Source organism: Brassica rapa, chromosome A06, assembly GCF_000309985.2.
Source record: "Brassica rapa cultivar Chiifu-401-42 chromosome A06, CAAS_Brap_v3.01, whole genome shotgun sequence".
NCBI classification, from domain to species: domain Eukaryota; kingdom Viridiplantae; phylum Streptophyta; class Magnoliopsida; order Brassicales; family Brassicaceae; genus Brassica; species Brassica rapa.
The window spans coordinates 24,526,264-24,545,646 of NC_024800.2; the positions used below are offsets into that span (position 1 = coordinate 24,526,264).

At 35.0% G+C, this 19,383-nt stretch overlaps 5 protein-coding genes and 1 non-coding gene across 10 annotated transcripts; 3 read left to right on the forward strand and 3 right to left on the reverse strand.

Annotated features, from left to right (window-relative positions):
* Nucleotides 1–1,102: 1,102 nt before the first annotated feature.
* Nucleotides 1,103–18,965, forward strand: LOC103875099 (kxDL motif-containing protein 1). 5 transcript variants are annotated; one of them, XM_009153554.3, is made up of 4 exons: nucleotides 1,103–1,236; nucleotides 1,356–1,501; nucleotides 1,578–1,730; nucleotides 2,085–2,552. In XM_009153554.3, the coding sequence occupies exons 2-4, from the start codon at nucleotides 1,398–1,400 to the stop codon at nucleotides 2,185–2,187; spliced, it is 360 nt and encodes a 119-aa protein (XP_009151802.1). In that variant the 5' UTR covers nucleotides 1,103–1,236; nucleotides 1,356–1,397; the 3' UTR covers nucleotides 2,188–2,552. The 5 variants fall into 5 exon arrangements, with proteins under 5 accessions (XP_009151802.1, XP_033129755.1, XP_009151800.1 ...); XM_033273864.1 differs by having other exon boundaries at nucleotides 1,116–1,236; nucleotides 1,390–1,501; XM_009153552.3 differs by having other exon boundaries at nucleotides 1,151–1,236; nucleotides 1,336–1,501.
* TRNAP-AGG lies at nucleotides 2,669–2,740 on the reverse strand. Its single transcript has one exon. It is a non-coding gene; the product is annotated as a tRNA-Pro (tRNA).
* LOC103875098 (pectinesterase 31) lies at nucleotides 2,836–4,782 on the reverse strand. Its single transcript, XM_009153550.3, has 6 exons — nucleotides 4,328–4,782; nucleotides 4,152–4,256; nucleotides 3,871–3,948; nucleotides 3,492–3,679; nucleotides 3,241–3,414; nucleotides 2,836–3,160 (listed from the first exon to the last, which is right to left on the reverse strand). The coding sequence occupies exons 1-6, from the start codon at nucleotides 4,571–4,573 to the stop codon at nucleotides 2,998–3,000; spliced, it is 954 nt and encodes a 317-aa protein (XP_009151798.1). The 5' UTR covers nucleotides 4,574–4,782; the 3' UTR covers nucleotides 2,836–2,997.
* LOC103875097 (uncharacterized protein At5g39570) lies at nucleotides 4,956–6,407 on the forward strand. Its single transcript, XM_009153548.3, has 2 exons — nucleotides 4,956–5,635; nucleotides 5,837–6,407. The coding sequence occupies exons 1-2, from the start codon at nucleotides 5,120–5,122 to the stop codon at nucleotides 6,224–6,226; spliced, it is 906 nt and encodes a 301-aa protein (XP_009151796.1). The 5' UTR covers nucleotides 4,956–5,119; the 3' UTR covers nucleotides 6,227–6,407.
* Nucleotides 8,413–10,510, reverse strand: LOC103875105 (NAC domain-containing protein 59). The gene is made up of 3 exons (XM_009153563.3): nucleotides 9,658–10,510; nucleotides 9,268–9,545; nucleotides 8,413–9,115 (listed from the first exon to the last, which is right to left on the reverse strand). Exons 1-3 carry the CDS (start codon nucleotides 9,854–9,856, stop codon nucleotides 8,663–8,665), a joined length of 930 nt encoding a protein of 309 aa, XP_009151811.1. The 5' UTR covers nucleotides 9,857–10,510; the 3' UTR covers nucleotides 8,413–8,662.
* LOC103875106 lies at nucleotides 12,293–14,914 on the forward strand. Its single transcript, XM_009153564.3, has one exon. The coding sequence runs from the start codon at nucleotides 14,413–14,415 to the stop codon at nucleotides 14,671–14,673; it is 261 nt and encodes an 86-aa protein (XP_009151812.1). The 5' UTR covers nucleotides 12,293–14,412; the 3' UTR covers nucleotides 14,674–14,914.
* Nucleotides 18,966–19,383: the final 418 nt, after the last annotated feature.

Genomic DNA, 19,383 nt, shown 5'->3' on the forward strand with positions numbered 1-19,383 from the left:
AGTTAAGATTTGTTTTATGGAACTTTAATTTAGGGAATTTGTACTCCCTACACACCAAACCTCCTCTATTTGCATTTCATACCCTATTTTTCCTTAATTTTCTTCCTCCCATAGTTACTATTTTTTCTCCATTCTATGGTATCCCACCTTTTTCAGTATATTGAGCTAATTTGTTCTTTAATTTAAGGTAAAACAAATACCAACTATATAAATACCAAGGTACCATGCTAACTCTTGTCATCAATCAAAAAAAATTTTAAAAAAGAAAAGAATCTCAAAATATTCGGAGATGAAGTTAACAGCAATAGGACTCATTGCGATGGTGGCAATAGTGATGCAATTGTCTCCGACAATGGCGTGGCGTGCGATGTTATAAGATTTGCAACCGTGCTTGCTGCCGATAATCAATCCTCCAGAGCCTCCGACTGCAGGCTGTTGCCAAGCATTGAGAGATCAGGGGCCTTGTATGTGTTATTTCATCAAAAATACCTGGATTGGGCCTACTATCCAAGCTCCAAATGGTCACAAACTTTTCGCAGATTGTAATGTTCCCTATCCTAGTTGTTGAAAGTTGAAACTGAACCCCCTCATTAATAAAATATGTTTACAAATAGATTACTGTTTGTGTAATTAATAATTGGATCTATTGTACTTTGTTCATTTCAATTGTTGTGATCTGCTATCGCAAATGCATGTTGCAAAATCTTAGCATTTATTTAACGCAGAAATTTTTAATTTTTAATCGCTAAAATTATACCAATTTATGAAGGATCAGTTGCGTAACAAAAAAAAAAAGGTTGTTGGAACTGAATCCTTCATTAATAAAACATGTTTACAAATAAATTACTGTTTTCATAATTAAAAGTTTGGATCTTTTGTACTTGCGTTCATTTCAATATGGCGTTGTGATCTGCTATTGCAAATTGCATGTCGCAAAATCTCGAACTGATTAAAGCAGAAGTATCAATTAACGAAGAATAGTTGCGTACCAACCAAAAAATCTGTGAGGCTGTATATAATAATATAACAACAAAAAAATCATGACAAAGAAAATGTTGCTAGTAGTAGGTGAGATTTCGAACCGGAAATTTGAATAATCTAAACCGAACCGGATGGAACCGAGTTCTAAACCTTTTCGATAGAAACCGAATCAAATCAAATCAAATCAAATCCCTAGCAGAAAACAAGAGTTGTACAACAAATCTCGCACTTGCTTCGATCACTGGGTAGATCAAGGTGAGCCGATTCCGTATTCGATTTCGTTTGATCTTGTACTCGATTGCAATTCAGTGTTTCGATTTTAGATATCATCGTTTTAATCTATTCGAAAGAAAGTTCTCTGATCGTTTTGATAGGTGGGAGACTTTGAATATCAAAACTCTGATTCAGGAGAGACGATGGAAGAACCAATAAGAGAAGCTTCGCAACAAGTCTCTGAAGAATTCAAAACTCTTGTTGATGCACAAGATCTCAATTCTCTCAGACACTTGCAGCACCTCATGTATGTTATAAATAGTCTCTTTTTTTTTTTTGGAAATGATATGATTATTTGATTTTTTCATTGGTTGCTTGCGTAGATTGGGGAGGCTACAGGATAGCAATGCAGTTCTCTCCCATTACAACGACTTTGCTGAGAGTTGCTTCGCTGATGTGTCCTTGGAGTTCTCTAGGCACACTCGTCTTTTGAAATCCATGAAAGCTGATCTTGATTACATCTTCTTGAAACTAAGGTTATGACTCCCAAGGATTTGTTTTTTTTAATTTCTTACAAAAGCCTTGTTCGTTTGGTTGCGACAGGTTTCGACGTCAGCGGCGGCGACAGCGTCAATGAGGACAGTTGTTGTTCGTTTCGCAGACGCTGACGCTGCCGCATATTATGTCGCGACCACAGGTTTTATCGGCGTCAGCCGCAGGATGCGGCATTCGGACGCGGCGTCAGACGCAACTTCCTGCGTCAACGAAACGAACAAGAGTTGACGCAGAATGTTGACGCTGCCGCTGCCGCCGGTACCTGCGGCAACCAAACGAACAGTCCTAAAGGCTCTCTCGCTCACAAGTAGTGCCTTCCCTCACTGATGTTTCAGGAGCATTAAAAGTAAGATTATGGCTACGTATCCAGACGCATTTCCAGATGAGTCCACTAGTGATGCTTTTGATCGAAGACCCGATCTCGAGCTGCCTCAGTAACTAAAGCATTCACAGTACTCAGATGGGTTGCTTCTTGACAGAGAACTCCTTAGATATTAAGAACCTAACAGCAAAACTAATTCAAAACTGGTCTTGTTAAGTGAACTAGTATTATTTTCTCGCCATTATCTTTATCTTGTATTTCAAAATCACCAGATGAATGAAGCCTCTGCTTCTACATCTATCTATGTTACTCAACAACTCATGTGTTGTGTTATTTTCTTGCGACTCTTCTAAACACAGTTCCTCTGGTCAATGGCATTGCTATAGTCTAGATTTTGTCAGATGAAGCTCATGTTAACCTTTTGCTTCGTGTTCTCCACCAATTTCATCAAAATCCGTTAAGTGATAATTAAGAATCTGAATCACAGTGGGTAAGAGTTAGACAGAAAAAAAAAACAAAAAGTTGATTTGTGAGAGAAAAAAAAAACAGAAAGTAACAAATATTCAACAAAAAAAAAACAGAAAGAAAAACAAAGATGGGGCGTTCCGAGAATTGAACTCGGGACCTCTCGCACCCTAAGCGAGAATCATACCACTAGACCAAACGCCCATTTGGTAAAATTCATTACCGTATATTAAATTATACAAAACTGAGGTCGTTTAACAAATCTATGGGCTATTGCACAGGCAACAACGCTTAACGAGAAGAAATAAGGGGCACAGTACAATTCAACTGAGACTTTGGCATCTTATTCATAGGACAAAGATAATACCAAGTTGAGCAATTGGTTTAAAGTAGGTGGTTCTTCATAATCCTTTGTTATTCAACGCCTCAGTGACAAAATACACAACATTTATTCAAGTACTCTACGCAGAATATGGTGTCTTCACTCCCATTCTCAGACACAACCAAGGCCGGTCCTGACTTGGATCAACAAAACTATGATGCAGAAAGTGTCCGGCTTCTTCATCCATCAGTTCTCTCGACCAGGTAACACGTCCAGACGAGCAGCTGCCCGGACCAAAGCACCTGCGTATAAAACATCATCAACCATTTGTTTCTTGATTAACCACTTGGTACAACAGTAAAGAGATCTCAAGATGATGTACCTGTACTCATAAAAGCAAGCACTTCTCTCATTCTCTGCGTTTCCCCAGTTATGCCAACCAACGTTTCTGATACACGCATCCATGTAAGTGTATGCAAGGACCACCCTCCCGAACGGTCCCCATGGCCTTCCGAGGTACATATACCCACACTGACCATTCCCCGTGATCACACATCTGCAACAAGTACGTGGAAGCTGAGTTTTCATTCGAAAAAACTAACCGTTTCGGAGATATATAGGATAAAAGCTGACCTTAGGAAAACGTAGCCAGTAGATTCCTGAGACGTTTTGCGGCTTTGTGCTGTAATAAAACCCTGAGATTTGCAGTGGATATGGCAGTGTTCCAAGAGTGCCGTACTGTTTCCAAATATGAAATCCACGCTTCCTTCGATGTAGCAGTCTTTCAGATATTGTTTCCCATGATGCAAATACAATGTATCCTGCATAAATAAAATGTTTGCCATAAGCTACAAGAGGATTTGGATAAACATACTTGCAATTTAATCTATCTAAACTAGAAAGGAATATCTACATTGAAGAGACCTGAAGAATTATGAACCAACCAACACGAAACTATATAGAGAAAGACAAAACATTTGAAGTTATCTGACTGCTCAAAGGCAAAGCGAACCTGCCAGCCGAGGAACCGACAGTTATAAAAGGCACAACGGTCTGCAGTAACTCTTATCGCCACAGCTTGCCCTGATCCCTACACATAACAAGTACAAAGGGTCAAAAACATTAACTAGTATTACACAACAAGCATTAGCTTAGCAAATATACTCCAAAATCGAGTTGAGTGTCCTACAAGATATTCACCACACGGAACTGATAAAACAAGTTGTAAACTTTGTCTAGCCGTGAGGGATTCTCTTAGTTATAAAATGTGAGAAAAAAAGTAACAGACTTCACCTCAGGAGAAGAGTTCTCAAAAGTAACGTTCTCTGCAATAAAGTCTTCACCTTCAACAATAACACTCCCGCACCCAAACGTTCCCGTCCCTATGACCCTAGACGCCTTCAGACAAACAAACAAACCCATCAGAGTGATTCACGTGCGGCTAAGAATAGAAAGGTTTTCAGATAAACCTGGTGATGCTCAATCTTCGAAGCTGTGTTGTTCCAAGTGAGAACGGTGATTTCCGGGGAGATTCCGGCGAAAGTAATGAAGTTTTTCCTCTTGGGCACGTACACCGGCTGCCTGTAGATCCCCGGCGAGATACGGATCACAGTACGACAAGTGTTTCCAAGAGGAACCGAGTCAACTGCGTCCTGAACGGAGAGGTAATCGCCGGTACCATCCTGCGCAACCAACACCACTCGAGCCGTCGCCATTCTCTCCCTTCCTTATCTCTCTGTCTAGTGACGAAAATCTAGTGAAGGTGTCGGAGAAAATCTCTAGTTTGCGTCGAATTGCGGCAGAATCTTGGTGGGTTTTGTTCGATTGGTGAAAAAGGAAGATGCTTTAACTCCGCTTATAGGTGTCGTATTGTTCGATCACCATCTGTGTCCTGTTTCTTTTTTTAGTTCTTCGTCTTTTCGTCTTCTTTTTCATCTAGTGATGAGGTTAATTATTTTTTATTACTAAAACATCCCTATACTTACAACTATTTGTAAAATTCACCCCGTAGTTTGAAAGGGGAATCTTTAGCCCAGTGTTATACAATATGGTTTGCGGACCTGCCACATCGACAGTTTGACTAAGACAACAAAGATAAAAGCCACGTGGCAGCATTGACTTTTCCCGCGCGTAGTGGTCGCCAAGTAAACAGGGGATAACAAACTGAGCAACCAATGTGAGAGATCTCTTTTACAAGTTAGTTAAGTTTCGTGTAATAGATCGACAGAGAGAGAGATCCCAAAATAATCAAATCTGAGACGATGCCGTACTACACCAGCAACGACGATGACGTGGATGACTTCAACGACTACGATCCGACGCCGTATAGCGGAGGCTATGACATAACCGTGACGTACGGCCGCTCAGTCCCTCCTTCCGACGAGACTTGCTACCCTCTCTCCTCTCGCTCCGGTGAAGCCTTCGAGTACCAGAGGCCCGTGTTTTCTTCCAGCAAGGAGCCCGCTGCTTACGGCGACCAGGCTCTCAACACCGAGTACAGCAGCTACGCCCGACCCAAGACCCGACCCGGAGGTCACGGAGGCGCTCACGTCGAAGGTGGGAAGAAGCCGGAGCACGGTGGATCTGGATCTGACTTTGGCCGGAAACCTGATTCCGGGAGAACGGAGGTTGAGTACGGACGGAGGCCTGAGTCTGGTGGTTATGGCGGAGGAAGAACGGAGGTTGAGTATGGCCGGAAACCTGAATCGGAGCATGGATCTGGCTATGGTCATAGCAAGGATGGAGATGATGATAAGAAAGAGAGCCACAAAAAAAACGTAAGTTTGTTCAATTTTCATTTAATAAAGTGCTTCCCTTTTGCTACAATGTCTGAAAATAGAAATATCCATGGAATGTAGAATCTTTTAGTGATCTTTATTGTTTCATTGATTGGATCTTGGTCTTAAATTAAGAACATCCTTTTGAAAGTTTCTGTCTTTGAACAAACTTTGGCTCCAATTGTTATATATATGTTGCAGAGTGGCAAGGACTGTGATGATGAGAAGAGCAAGATGAAGGAGAAGAAGAAGGATAAGGATAAGAAGAAAGATGGATATAACTCGGGGGATGATGAGAAGAAGAAGAAGGACAAGAACAAGGACCATCATGATGATTATGATGAGAAAAAGAAGAACAAAAACAAGGACCATGATTATGATGAGAAAAAGAAGAAGAAGGACTATCATCATGGTAGTGATGATGACAAGAAGAAGAAAACGGACTATCATCATGGTAGTGACGATGACAAGAAGAAGAAAAAGGACCATTATGATGACAAGAAGAAGAAGGATCATTATGGTAGTGATGAGGAGAAGAAGAAGAATAAGAAGGATAAGCATTACAAGGGACATCGTGAATACGATGACTAGAAACCCCCCCCCTTCTTCCTACATAAGGGATTACACATCTCCCAAGTAACCCACGCACACTTCTCTCTAAGTTTGATGTCAATTGTTGTTTTGTTTTTGGTTTCCCATTTGTGCTACCTTCTATAAGACATGAAATTATGCAGTATGAGTTTTCTAGTGATGCATTTTGGTTTGAACATTTTTTACGAGAGTCTGGCTTCTACATTCCCACCACCAACGGCCTACAACAGGATCTTATTCTTCTGGTCTCGGTCTAAATTAAGAAAGTCTGATAGTAGTCACTCACAAGCAAAGTTTGATAGAAACTATTATGAAGATGAAGAAGTAAAATTACGGTGATGATGTCCGAACCTAATGAAACCAGCAGAAGAAACAAAAAAAAAATTCAATATTAATCAATACTCTCTCCGTTCCTTAAAGTTATATATTATAGAAAAAAAATTGTTTCAAAAAGATTATTTTTTACATTTTTAATATATATTTTATTAACTAATTGTAAACTTTAAAAAACTTAATTGCACTAGTTGAATTTATATTAGCTTAAAATTATGGAAAAAAGATAAACACAAAAAAATATGTAAATTAAATGTGTTTTATTAAAACGTGTGAATAATCTAGAATACAGCTTTAAGGAAGAGAAGAAGTATTAATGAACAAATCTTGTGTGTGTTTTTTTTTTTTAAATGGGCTAGTTCTCTCAATTGTATTATCAAGGTTAGATACGGACAAGCCAACACAATACATAAGAGGTCCAAACTTTCTGGCCAAAGCCCAAACATACCCAAACGCAAGTAGGGTTTTACTATGGGTTTATATATAACCTTTGATACCAGATGTGTCCAATAAGCAGAACACACTTTGAATACAATTTTCAGTGTAACCCTAATCTCTCAGCGTCTTCCGCCGTTTCTTACTTCTCCTTCGCGTCTGCTGTTCTTATTCCTTCTGTTTGGTTTTCTATTATGTATGAGATTTGCACAAGTACTGGGACATCCCCAAATAAAATTGGGGAATCTGTCTAATTAATTTTATGTGCATATATTAAAATTAGGGATCCGCTTTGCAGCTTATGACCTCACCTGATCTGTTTGGGTTCATCTTGTCTCTGCTGCCAGTATTCTCCTGAAATTCTATTTCTCAAAGAAAGCCTTACTGTTTCTTCTCTTCTTTGTACCTTTTTTTTTATTTTCTTTGTTGATTGCCGAGTACATGAGCTGGTTGTTGAAACATGGCCGTTACTGTTTGAGTTTTGAATCTCTCTGGAACAGCCAATTAGTAACAGAGCGTTACTGGTTTGAACATTGAAACACAACTAAAATGGACCCCTTGACCACTCATGTCTAAGTAACTAGCTAAAAAATATTGGTAATAGTAACTTCTAAAGAATCCATAGCTAAAATGGACCCCTTGACCACTCATGTCTAAGTAACTAGCTAAAAAATATTGGTAATAGTAACTTCTAAAGAATCAATGATAGACATGTCCTGTCTTGAATCACAAACCGGGGATGAATTAACAGAGGTAAAAGAAGAAGATTGTATAGAACTAAGCATAATAACAGTAGTATATCTATCACTGATGGATCTTAATAAAATGTATTCATGTTGATAATCCGAGGTTTCTTGTGTTGCAAGTTTCTTCCAAACATGTCCCTGCTACAATACACAATCTTACCAGAAGACTAGACGAGGTTTCTAAACGTTCTGTACTACTTTTCTCTTGTCCCGTTTTGGTTAAATGTTCTAACGACTACTTACAATAGTGAAGGTATTCCAAACATCTCTTACCGCAGCTGTAAGTTATCAATCACACCCACGATGAGTTGAAAAAATTTCACACTTGGTAGGTATTTACAATAGGATATATTTTTGGTTGGTGGCCTAAGAGGCTGGCTAACACACATGAAATGACATGTAAACTTTGGTCACTGAGAGAAACATTGAACAAAATTTTGGTTTCGAACTAATCTAATCTCCAAAACAATAAATTTATGTTACCGATCAAAGATTGTTTGGTTTTATTAGTGTCTGATTTTGGATCATCTGGATTGATACAATTTAAACCGAAAAAGAAGAAAACTAAAATAATGAGTTTAAAACCAAATAGGATACTGAAATGGTCTTTTGTTATCTACAAGCTTGAAACAAAAGATAAAAACTGAATCAGAACAAATCAACAAACTAATCAAAGAATTTTCAGATTTGAGGTATATTCACAAATTATTATTATGACAAATTATAAATGGATTACAAATGGTAAGAGAATCGATTTTCACAAAATGTTACAAGAGTCTTTCAATATCTTCGTACATCCTATATTCCTAGAGTCTATAATCTAGAGCAAACACATAACACTTCCCTAAAATAAAATACCTCCTAATTGTTTGTTTTTCCCCATATGTACCCCCCAATTTTAGACAAGTTCCAAGTCCCCAATTCAGAAATTCCAATAGCAATCGACCTCAACCGAACCGGCCGAACCAGCAAGACCGTGATCGTGCCAAGAACTCGTGGTTAATTCTTTTTCCGCTGTACCGAAACCCTGGATATTCTTCTTAAACTGTGTTTCTTCACTGTCAAGCAACATCATCAATATTGAAGAATTATCTTGCATGAACACAGGATCAGAGTAAAGCATCGAACCAATGTTTGGTATCGAGTGCGTCGATGAAGAACCGAGCATGGTAACGTTACATTCGTCTTTTAACTCGGAGATGTGACTCTTGTCCTCAACGATTGTTTGGTCGGAGAAGCAGGTCACGTTAGACAACGGAGGTAAACCAGCCGGTTCGACTTGGTTAATCCCTGAACCGAGCATCGTTAAGCCGTAGAGATGCATCTTCTTACCGTCTGCACCTTTCTGAAAAACTCTACTAATAACCCATTCGTTCTGCATTCAACAAACAACACCAAACTCAAAATCAAAAAGCAGGGATGATAAATAAAAGTATATATTTATTATAAAAAACAAAAAACAAAAAGCAGGGAACTCTTTTTTTTTTTTTTTTACACACAAGTACTTAAGTTATGTTTATGTATTACCTTAGCGGTTACAGGGAGATTGTCGTTTGCATATATGCCATCTAAGCGATACTCGTGAATGACCCAGTTTGTTTTTACTCCCTTAGGAGCTCTTCCTTCGTAGAAAACCAATGTTTTCTTCATACCAACAAGAGCTTTTTCTTTGAAGATCTCTTTGTCTTTGCCTGTAGCTTTCCAATAACCGGCCCTAGTAGCCCGGTTCGTCCTTAAACCGGTTGGGTATTTCCGATCTCTTACGCAGAAAAAGTACCACTCCTTTTCACCAATCTTAGCCTTCCCTGTTCCACCAAAATAAAGTAAAAATAGAATGATTAGAACAAAGCAAAACAGAGAGATAGAAATAAATAAAGTAAGAAAACCCATTAAAAAGAAAATAACTTTCTAACTTACATGGCAAGTCCCAAGGCTCAACCTTGTTGAGATCAACTTCACCAATGGCTACAGCAGAGAAGACGGTGTTTAGAACCTTCGGTCTAAGGTAGTGGCTTATGAGTTCTTCATCTGTTGGGTGAAATCTGAATCCAGGTAGCAAATCAATCTGCTCTGAATCTTCTATGATCTCACCAGTTCTTGATACCTCGTAATCCATTGGTGTTGAACTTGAAGAGAGGAGACACAGAAAGAGTTTTTTTTTTATGTCAAAGAGAAAGAAGAAATTTTTTTTTTTTTTTGTAGGAGAGAAGAGAAGTTGGTTTGAGCAGCCAAGCTCTTATACAAGTTTGAATCAGATGAAGAATCATAAATTATTATAGTTTTTATCCACCAATAATTGGTCACTGTTTGGTATCAAATTATATTTTTCTATAATTATTTAATATGGTTATCCAGAGTTGTGAGAATTATTATTGTTTGTATACACCAAAAATATCTCAGTTATATATTAATAAATCTATTTTTGTTATTATACAAGTCAATGTAGACCCGATCGACCCAACCATAAACCTATAGTTCCAAAAGATCTATTAAATTTGAGTTTGGTTTTATGCTATATTTAGTTCTTAAAATAATTTTAAATGTTGTTTTGGTTTTATGCTATATTTAGTTCCTTTTTTTTTGTAACAACTATATTTAGTTCTTAACAGTAAGATAAAGAAGGAGACAGATGCGTAGAGCGATAGGAAACTTAAGATGTTAATTTTAAAAGATATTTTTGTAGTATTAATAAATAATTAGATCTCTCTATTTCAGAAACTTTAACATCTCAAAGCTTCAATTTGACCAGGAACATCTCACCGGTGGCTACCCATATAATTCTGTTGATGCGATAAGAACAATTTTATCACATCACTGATGACGCTTTTGTCCATTCTTAAAAATAACTATTATTATTTAGAAAAACGAAGCAATGTTTTAATATGATTATCTTTCAAATAACATTGGTTTTTTTTTTTGCTTAAATTCAAATAACATTGTTAGTTTCTATATTTGGCAAGAGTTCAGGTTTCCGAGCAGTAATTATGCTTTCACTTGAGAAAAATGCTTTAACTAGAGTAACCCATTGTGGCGTGGCTTCTATCACTGCTCCATATATAATGAAATTCATACTTGTATATATGTCTAGAGTTCAAACTCTAAACTATGTATTTGACTATATATGACAAAAATGAATAATAATAAAGTAGTCAAATTATCAAACAACGAGAACATGTACGTAGCTTGCATACAATTCTTGCAAATAGTTTATCATTTAACTTGAATATAATTTTTGCAAAATAATTATAAACGTTATAAGTTTTAATAAATTATAATATATGTTCCTGTGAGGGTTGTTATAACTTTTCTGGTTTTTTTAGTAAATCCCGTACATAAAAAATTTATTGTCCTAGAATTTATAATTTCAACGAACATAAAAGTTACATAGATGATGCTGTGGTGTATCAATTCGGTTTCCTACAGAATTTAATCAATTTAACCAAAAGATGCACAAGCCCTTAGCGAAGCCTTTGTCAACGTGACCTTCAATACGTATTGAATGTTCATATTATCTATGGAGGTACTGAGGAACTAGTTTTATTGTATGTGGGGCAAAGAGAGATAACATGCTTACATGCACTAACGTAGCTGTAGTAACGTCTATGATGTGGTGTATCCATTCGTTCGGTTTCCTATGATTCGAATCAACATAACCAAAAGAGGCATCATCGAACCCTTAGTGAAGCCTTTGTCTAACATGACCTTTATAGTCTTGCATATTTGTGTCGTATTAGTATTACTAATACTACGTTTGTCAAAGGTGAAGAGAGATGGCATGCTTACACAGCACTAAGACCATGATTATCGGTAAAACCCCAAATGAGGTCATTAAGAAATTTTTTTTTTGCTTTTTGTTTTTTAAAAAATAAAAAATAAAATAAACTAATCGCGGGCCACTACGTGTCGGTAGGACCTGCAAACAGTGCAAAAACTTCCAAAAAACCGATCCTTATTTCGTGATTTTGGAGATTGGTTTTTAAAAATTTTGTGAGACCCATGCGTCAGTGGAGCCCACAAACAGTTCAAAAACCTCCTTTAGAAACCAGCGATATTTTATTGAGAGGTTCTTAGGGTGGAGTTCTTAGCGGAATATAAGAACCCGTCTCTTAACTTTTAACTAAAAAACCTAAGAACCGGTTCTTAAATAAGAGTTTTAAGAGCCGGTTCTTAGCTTTTGTAGTTAAAAGTTAAGAGACGGGTTCTTATATTCCGCTAAGAACCCCACCCTAAGAACTCCCCAATAATCATGCTCTAAGAGCATGTTTAATGGAGGGTTCTTAGAGTGAGGTTTTTAGCGGAATATAAGAACCCGTCTCTTAATTTTTAACTAAAAAAACTAAGAACCAGTTCTTAAATAAGATATTTAATGGTTTAATTTTTTTGTTAGAGCAAATATACAAATGTTAATAAAATAATATGAGTAGAAGTCTTAATAATAAATATTTATATTAAAATATATTATATACATGTGTTAATATCATTGAAATTTAATTTATATACCATATAAAATAAATAAAATTATTATTTTTAGTTATTTACCAAAAAATTATTGTCGATAAACAATGGATATTGTTTTTATTTATATGATTACTCTAATTTAATTATATACGTAAATAAACACGAAATAAATAATAATATGTAAAAATTATTTTTATACATGTTCATCTTATGCAAGGTGCAAGGTGCGGATCTTAACCTAGTTGAGCTAGGTATTTCTATAAAGCGACTTTTGGGAACTAATTTTTTTAAAGACTTTTGGGAACTAAATTATTCGTATTTAATGGACTACTTTATTTAAATGCCAAAGCAAATACTGCAAACTCATTTCCTTTACATAAAAATAAAGAGGGTGGGGGGGAAACAATTGTATTGAGCAGTATCCCTCAAAACCACGTGAAAATTTTGTCTCTTCAACGGCAAGAGTTTCAAACGTAGTAATCGTCTTCTTAACGAATGCAGATTTGGTATTTACTGTAAACAGTCAACGTCATAGCTAGAAGATGAAAGCTTCGTGGTTAGATGTCAATGGTCTTCAAAATGCAAGCACTAAGCTTTGTTCTTAATTATTCTAATTAACTACTTAAAGTGGGGTTTGACCAGCTTCCTTGCGCGAAACATCAGTTAACGATTCGGAACAATACGCGTGTCTATCTGCTAATGGATTATTATGCCATGTAAAGACGTGGTCCTGTTTGTGTTAGGCGACCCACTTTGTGGATATGTTAAAGTAATGAACTAATGATCAGTTTAATTTTTTTTTATTTTTCTAACGTCTCAATAATAACCAAGGGCAAAAGAAACTGCTGATATATGATCTACAACGTTTGAAGCCCTAGTATGTTATATACGGATCAGATCTACTCTCTTTATTTTTTAACCGTGGTATGATCTCAAAGATTTTCTAAGCCGACAGACTAATCAACACTAGTTCTGCAGGATCACGTTTTTTTACCACTTAAGATGCTCCGGATGACCAAGGAGAATCATGTGAGTCATTTACCACTAGGCCAAAACCAATTAGTTTACTCTTTTTATATAATCGAAGATCTTTCAATTATTTGTACCAATGGTTGATCAAAAAAAAAATTTCTTTTTGAGAAACAGTTGATCAAAATATTGGTCTATTTTGTCCAGTTGATCATTGGATTGACGATAATGATTTGTTTTAATTATGCAGCAGAAGTGTAACTAGCCATGCTTAAACTCGTACGATAGGCAATAAATATATAATATATAAATATATAATACACAAGAACATGCTTTCAAATATGCTTAACCAAATAAAGATAGTTTTTTGTGTTGTGTTCCGAGCTTTGTTTGGCTTTAATTGAGTTCTCACTTTACTGAACCAGTCTAGGTTAACTGAATCAGCAAAGATATTTTTAAATTGATGAGGACACTCAAAAAAATTTAATCAAGATTTGGCTTAACTAGTACAAAGGTTTCAACCTTTTTCATTAAAGTGCTGAATTATTGATACTTTTCAAATGTCTGATAAACTTGTATTCAAGAATTTCTACTTATATTATAAAATGGAGTTGGCTTGGCTACATGTCATTAGGGTCAAATATGGATTCGCCACAGATGAACCATATTTAATGGGCCTTGCCCCGCTTAGATATGCAAATCCACGATTTAGAAAGAGTTCCAATTTAGAAAGAGTTCCAGTTTCATTCGATTTGCATATAAGAAAGAGAGTTCCATGACTCACCCAAGAGAATAGTTCAATTACTGGGTTTTGAAAACTAATATGAGTTGAAATTTGAAACTATCTTTTGTATGAGAGTAAAATCCACATATGAAAATGAGACACTAAAAGTTAAACTTTTGTAGCAAGGGTTAAAATCAGACAGGAAGACGATCACATTAACTGTTTGTTTAGGTGTCAATATAAAATTGTATACATATTATATTATAGCTGAACGTCTAGCTATCACCAGCCACTAGTTGTTTTATACCACAACAGTTGTTATAAAAGAATATTGTATCTTTTATGTCTCTTCCATTAAGAGTTGACTTTTTCTGTCGAACAAAAAGGCCTCAAAGCAATCCTCAAAAGACCACATTTGTCTCCATCATTAAACTTATAATTACAAATCACAACACACAATCAAACCCACATCATAGAAACAAAATCAGAATCTCGCAGTCTCATCAGAAAAATCCTAAAACATGGTGAGACAAAGAAGAAAGACAGAGAAAGAAGAGGAGAAGCGAGAACAAGATGGAGAACATGAGGATCAGAAGGTGCAGCCGAGGCAAAGAAGCGTGAGCAAAAGAAACATGCAATCTCTGGTGATCGGACTCGTTGGAGGTGCGTTGACCCTCGGTGCTTATTCTCAGACGTTTGTTACTCCGGGACAATCGATCGGCGCCGGTCTCTTTGTCCTCTTCTTTGGATTGCTTGTCAGCGAAGGTTTCATATCTCTTTAAGGAAAAGAAGACTACATAAGTAAATTAAACCTATGCTTTTGTCTTATGTATTTTACTTAAATAGTCACCTATATGAGCATCTCGCTTCATTTTTATTTCATTTCAAAAATAGTTTGGACTCTCAACTTAATGTGATACAATCCCTAATGTTTTTACGGATTGTTATAATTTGTATACAGAGTAACAGCAAAAAGTACGTATCGCAAGGATATGTTTTGATCAATACATGCATCTTCTTATATACTAATATACACAGCCTCGTAAAATAATTTGAGAAGCAAATGATGCAGCAAAAATCATTTGACATGTTGAGCTAAAGTTGACTTACTTGGTACCTGTTCTTGTAAGTTGTACACGACAACACAGGAGCGATCGTGAAAAATTGTTCCTGCCATATATCATACGCGTTAATTATATTCGTTGTTGGGCCACTTAAATATGAAATAGTTTTCATATGAACCTATATTTCTTTTAATCTTCCATCAGAACCTTGTCCCCATAAATATAATACTATCATATGTCCTTATAGTCTCATAGCAGCAGGGCTTTGAACACATCAATTTCATAAGCTGTGTTTGAACTTCAACCCATGATTGACGCCACCATATACGTTGTAGTTGAGAAAATTATCTAACTGTTTACATGTTTCAGGAATCAATATGGATTTGGATACATAATCTAATCCAACTAAAATGGTGTTAACTATGATACAAAACCATTTTATTAGAAGCTGATCTAAATAAGGTATGATGATAAACTGAGCCATTCGTTTGTCACCGACATAATAGTTGAACTAGCATCATGTCAAAGTCAATATATTTTCATCCACCATGCTTTCATCCATGTGAGTTCGGGTACTAGTGTTCTACCAAATTTGAGTATGGATAAAGACTTCAGTCGCATAAGGGTAAAACGTGCAAAAGTATATGAGTTTCGGATATTACATGCTACTATTTTTATTATTTTACTTTATTTTGTTTTTAAAATATCTGAGTATTAATTAGTCATATATTTTAGTATCTTAACAATTTTTAGTTACATATATATGATGTAATATGCTTTAGATTTATGACACTTCTCCTGCTAATAGCATATGATTTATACAAACAAATATTCAGATATTCATACGAAGACTACTAACATACTAATTTTATAAATGAAAATCTGACATGTGTTTACTTTCTCAGCGCCCAGTCCATGTCCATCCATTTTTCTTTACACCACAATTTCATAAATCATTGCGAACGTGTATCTTGATAATCCGTTATCATTGTCAATACGTTTATGATATACTAGTAAGTATAATTTCTTGTTACAGCAAAAATCATTCGGTCTATTGCACATGAAATGTCTTTATGAGTAACTTGTTCGCTAATTCATTCTCATGTTGCTATGAGTACTTTAAGTCTATGATTCGCTCATATATACTTGCAGTTATTCAAGTGATTGAAAAAGATTATTACTTTATGTATTTCGTTTGTGATAATTTGTTAAACAAATACTTGAAATTAACAAAGTTTATTATCTAAGCGCCAAATTAAAATAATAGCATCGATTTTTATGCCAACTATATTTGTAATCAAATTATAGCTAGGGATTGTGATATATATCTAGATTCTATTACATTTTTTCTAATCCTAGAGTTATAGATTTTATATCTTAAAGTTTTTCGTAACATTACCGCGAAATATTGTAATTATATAACTCTTTCGAGCAATTTCTTCCCCAGCTATAACTCCACCGATCAAATATATAAATCATCTTCCTAAAAAGCGATTACTTAACCAAACGAGATGCTCAAGACGACATCTTCTTAATTAAATGGGTCCAAAATTGACCATTTATCATCTTTTACTCGTTATATGCTAGACACGTTTATATTAACTTTGGGGTGGTCTCACTATATAGAGAAAACAAGTTGCGAGTTTCGTCGATGGACGGTCCACACGCAGAATAATTCAGAAAGTTTTAGCAATATTAAGTGTTATTTTCATCCGCTGTATATTTACTTCCTCGATATGCACATGTTTGATAATCGGACGTCTTTTCCCGATTTGGATCTTCGGTGGAAATGAAAGTCACTTTATTGGTTTGTAATCTATACTTACATTCTTAAAGTATTTTAAAGTTATTTATACTGTTAACTAAAGAGTTTTCTGCTACTAATATTAGCTCAGCATATTCGAGACTATTCTGGAGTTAACTGCTTCAGCGACTATAAAAACCTTTTTATCATTTTCAACAGGTTTGAATACAAGAGTTGTGAATTTCTCTTTTGGTGGTGAAGAAACAATAGTGCATTTTATGAAAATCAGAATGTTTTTAACCCTTATTATTTATTTTTCAATATTTTGATAAACCATGATTATCTTATTTGGTACTACATGGAAACAACCACAATGAGCTGAGTTTTTTTTAATATACCATCGGCTGAACCGGTATGTTCTGGGAAAAATGCATTTATACTCCTACATAATAGATTAGCTATCATACTATTTAACTTAAGTTTGGAATATTTTATGGCTAATGTTAAGGGGTGGACCAATCGTCTGTTACGGTCTACAATGTTAACCATTTGGACCGAATCTCAAACTCAAACTTTCCAAATATCGATAGTTTTAGTTTTTGAAGGAATCAAATTCAGGACGGGCATAAAATTGTTTTGATAAACTTTTTATCTACCCCTAGGACCTAGATATTATTAAGTGGTTCATATTAAAAGGCCAAAAGATAAACTTCTTAATGATATTAATCAGTCACTTTTGGAGATAATTAACCTTCACTTGAGAAAATCAGATTTACCAACGGAAGGTTTGGTCTTAAGAATTAAGTGCATGCATGTGACTCCCTTGGACGTGAATTTAGCACTATTTACTTGTTTTATTTATATATATAAATAATTATATATATAAACCTTCTTTTTTTATGGCATCACCTCATAATTATATTAAAACGAAATCTATTTATCATTTCATATATATATATATATATAAAAAGATAAATATAGTTAGAATTGCCCAGCCAAGTCGATGACTTCAATACGTAGACTTAAAATTGTCTAGAAAAATGTTATCACCAATTTATTACAATATTACGCATCTGTCGTCTCATTTTTCGTTTTCCTTCCGATTTATTGTGGTTTATTTGAACGTGGGCCTACCAAAACAGTGATTATATCTAATGCGCATCAAAGTTAACCAACAAATTTAACCATCAAATGTATTTATATGAGCATAATATAGTATTATACAACTTTATTAATACTGACATATAAAAAGTTAATGATTTGACATTTCGGATTTAAATTTCTCTAATTCTTAACCATGATCTTAGTATGGATTATATTTTAGTTAGGGATGGACGTTTGGATGCCCCTTCGAATATGGATATGACCCATTTAGCTATCATTCGGGTATTACAAAAAAAAAATGGACTGGGTTCAAATCGGGTCCTTCCAAATCTGGATCGGTTTAGATTTTAACCGAATAACCAAACTACTAGATTCGACTCTGGTATATTATATCTGAACTTCAAATTTATCCCAAAATAACAAAAAAAAAAATATTCAATATATATAGTTCAGTTAGGTTTTTTTTCTTTCTAAAAGTAACAATGGTTGCAATGTTATTTGGATATTTTGTATCAAAAACATCCATTTATATCTATATATACCCAAAATAGCTAATATATTTGATTTATAATTTAAATTTTAGGTATTAATATTAGTATACATATAATTATAAATAATATATATAAATAATATATATATATATATATATATATATTTATATGTTTGGATACTTATTCGATTTTCGTGCTGGTCGGATTCGGTTCTGATTTCTTAGGTTTTGAAAAAAACCCTTTCGGATATTTAGGTTAGATCTGATTGGTTTGATATCTTGATTTTCGGGTCGGTTCCGATTCAGTTTTCGGGTACGTATATAACGCCTAGTTCTAATCTTAGTTTAAAACTAAAAAGTATTTAATTACAGGAAAAACAAATATTGAATAGATGTAAGAGCATTGGCATCGGTAAACTTTTCAACATTAAATCTCTTTAGATAATATTAATATAAGTAAAAGTAAGAACTAAATTTAAATAAAAATAATAGACCAATAGAAATAAGGGAAACAGATGTCAAGACAGTTTTTTAGCATTTTTTTTGTAAGTAACGTTTGTTAACGGAGTTTCTTAGGTTTTCTCTGGGTTTGTTTGCCAAATAACGAAATAATTGAGAAAATAGATTTCGGGAGAGAGCTTAGAGAGAGTAGAGAGAGATACGAAGAGAAAGTAGGTGAGATGGTGAAGTTTTGGTTATTTAGTGAATTGTAGTTTTTTAGTGTTATTGGGCCTAATTTCCTTTTTTTTTGTAAGCATGTTTCATCTTTTTCTTTTCCTCTCGTGCCTAATGTCAAAAATTAGGCATGGACATTCGGGGTCCAAATCAGATTTCGGTTTTGTCCAATCGGATCTTGGTTTTTCGGGTTTATCAAAATCAGTTTCATTCGGATTATATGAAAGTTTGATTCGGAACCGGTTCGGGTTCTCCCGGGTTTGGATCGGGATTGGTAAATCTTCAAAGAACCGGTACAACCCAGTGTACTTTCGGGTTCCAAACGGTTCTTTGGTTTAAAAGTACGTAATTTGTATCTAGTTTGTAACCAAAACATAAGTAAAATCGGTTCTTCGGTTTTAAAATACCTGATTTA

Excerpts from the sequence above, each read along its gene's own strand:
- LOC103875099 (XM_009153554.3), top strand. The coding sequence starts at position 1,398 with ATGGAAGAACCAATAAGAGAAGCTTCGCAACAAGTCTCTGAAGAATTC. Across the intron at positions 1,502-1,577 it reads AGACACTTGCAGCACCTCAT|ATTGGGGAGGCTACAGGATA; the intron begins GTATGTTATAAA and ends TTGCTTGCGTAG. Across the intron at positions 1,731-2,084 it reads TACATCTTCTTGAAACTAAG|GAGCATTAAAAGTAAGATTA; the intron begins GTTATGACTCCC and ends CTGATGTTTCAG.
- LOC103875098 (XM_009153550.3), bottom strand. The coding sequence starts at position 4,573 with ATGGCGACGGCTCGAGTGGTGTTGGTTGCGCAGGATGGTACCGGCGAT. Across the intron at positions 4,257-4,327 it reads CGAAGATTGAGCATCACCAG|GCGTCTAGGGTCATAGGGAC; the intron begins GTTTATCTGAAA and ends GTTTGTCTGAAG. Across the intron at positions 3,415-3,491 it reads ACTGGCTACGTTTTCCTAAG|ATGTGTGATCACGGGGAATG; the intron begins GTCAGCTTTTAT and ends TACTTGTTGCAG.
- LOC103875097 (XM_009153548.3), top strand. The coding sequence starts at position 5,120 with ATGCCGTACTACACCAGCAACGACGATGACGTGGATGACTTCAACGAC. Across the intron at positions 5,636-5,836 it reads AAGAGAGCCACAAAAAAAAC|AGTGGCAAGGACTGTGATGA; the intron begins GTAAGTTTGTTC and ends TATATGTTGCAG.
- LOC103875105 (XM_009153563.3), bottom strand. The coding sequence starts at position 9,856 with ATGGATTACGAGGTATCAAGAACTGGTGAGATCATAGAAGATTCAGAG. Across the intron at positions 9,546-9,657 it reads TGAGCCTTGGGACTTGCCAT|GGAAGGCTAAGATTGGTGAA; the intron begins GTAAGTTAGAAA and ends TTGGTGGAACAG. Across the intron at positions 9,116-9,267 it reads ATCTCCCTGTAACCGCTAAG|AACGAATGGGTTATTAGTAG; the intron begins GTAATACATAAA and ends TGTTGAATGCAG.
- LOC103875106 (XM_009153564.3), top strand. The coding sequence starts at position 14,413 with ATGGTGAGACAAAGAAGAAAGACAGAGAAAGAAGAGGAGAAGCGAGAA.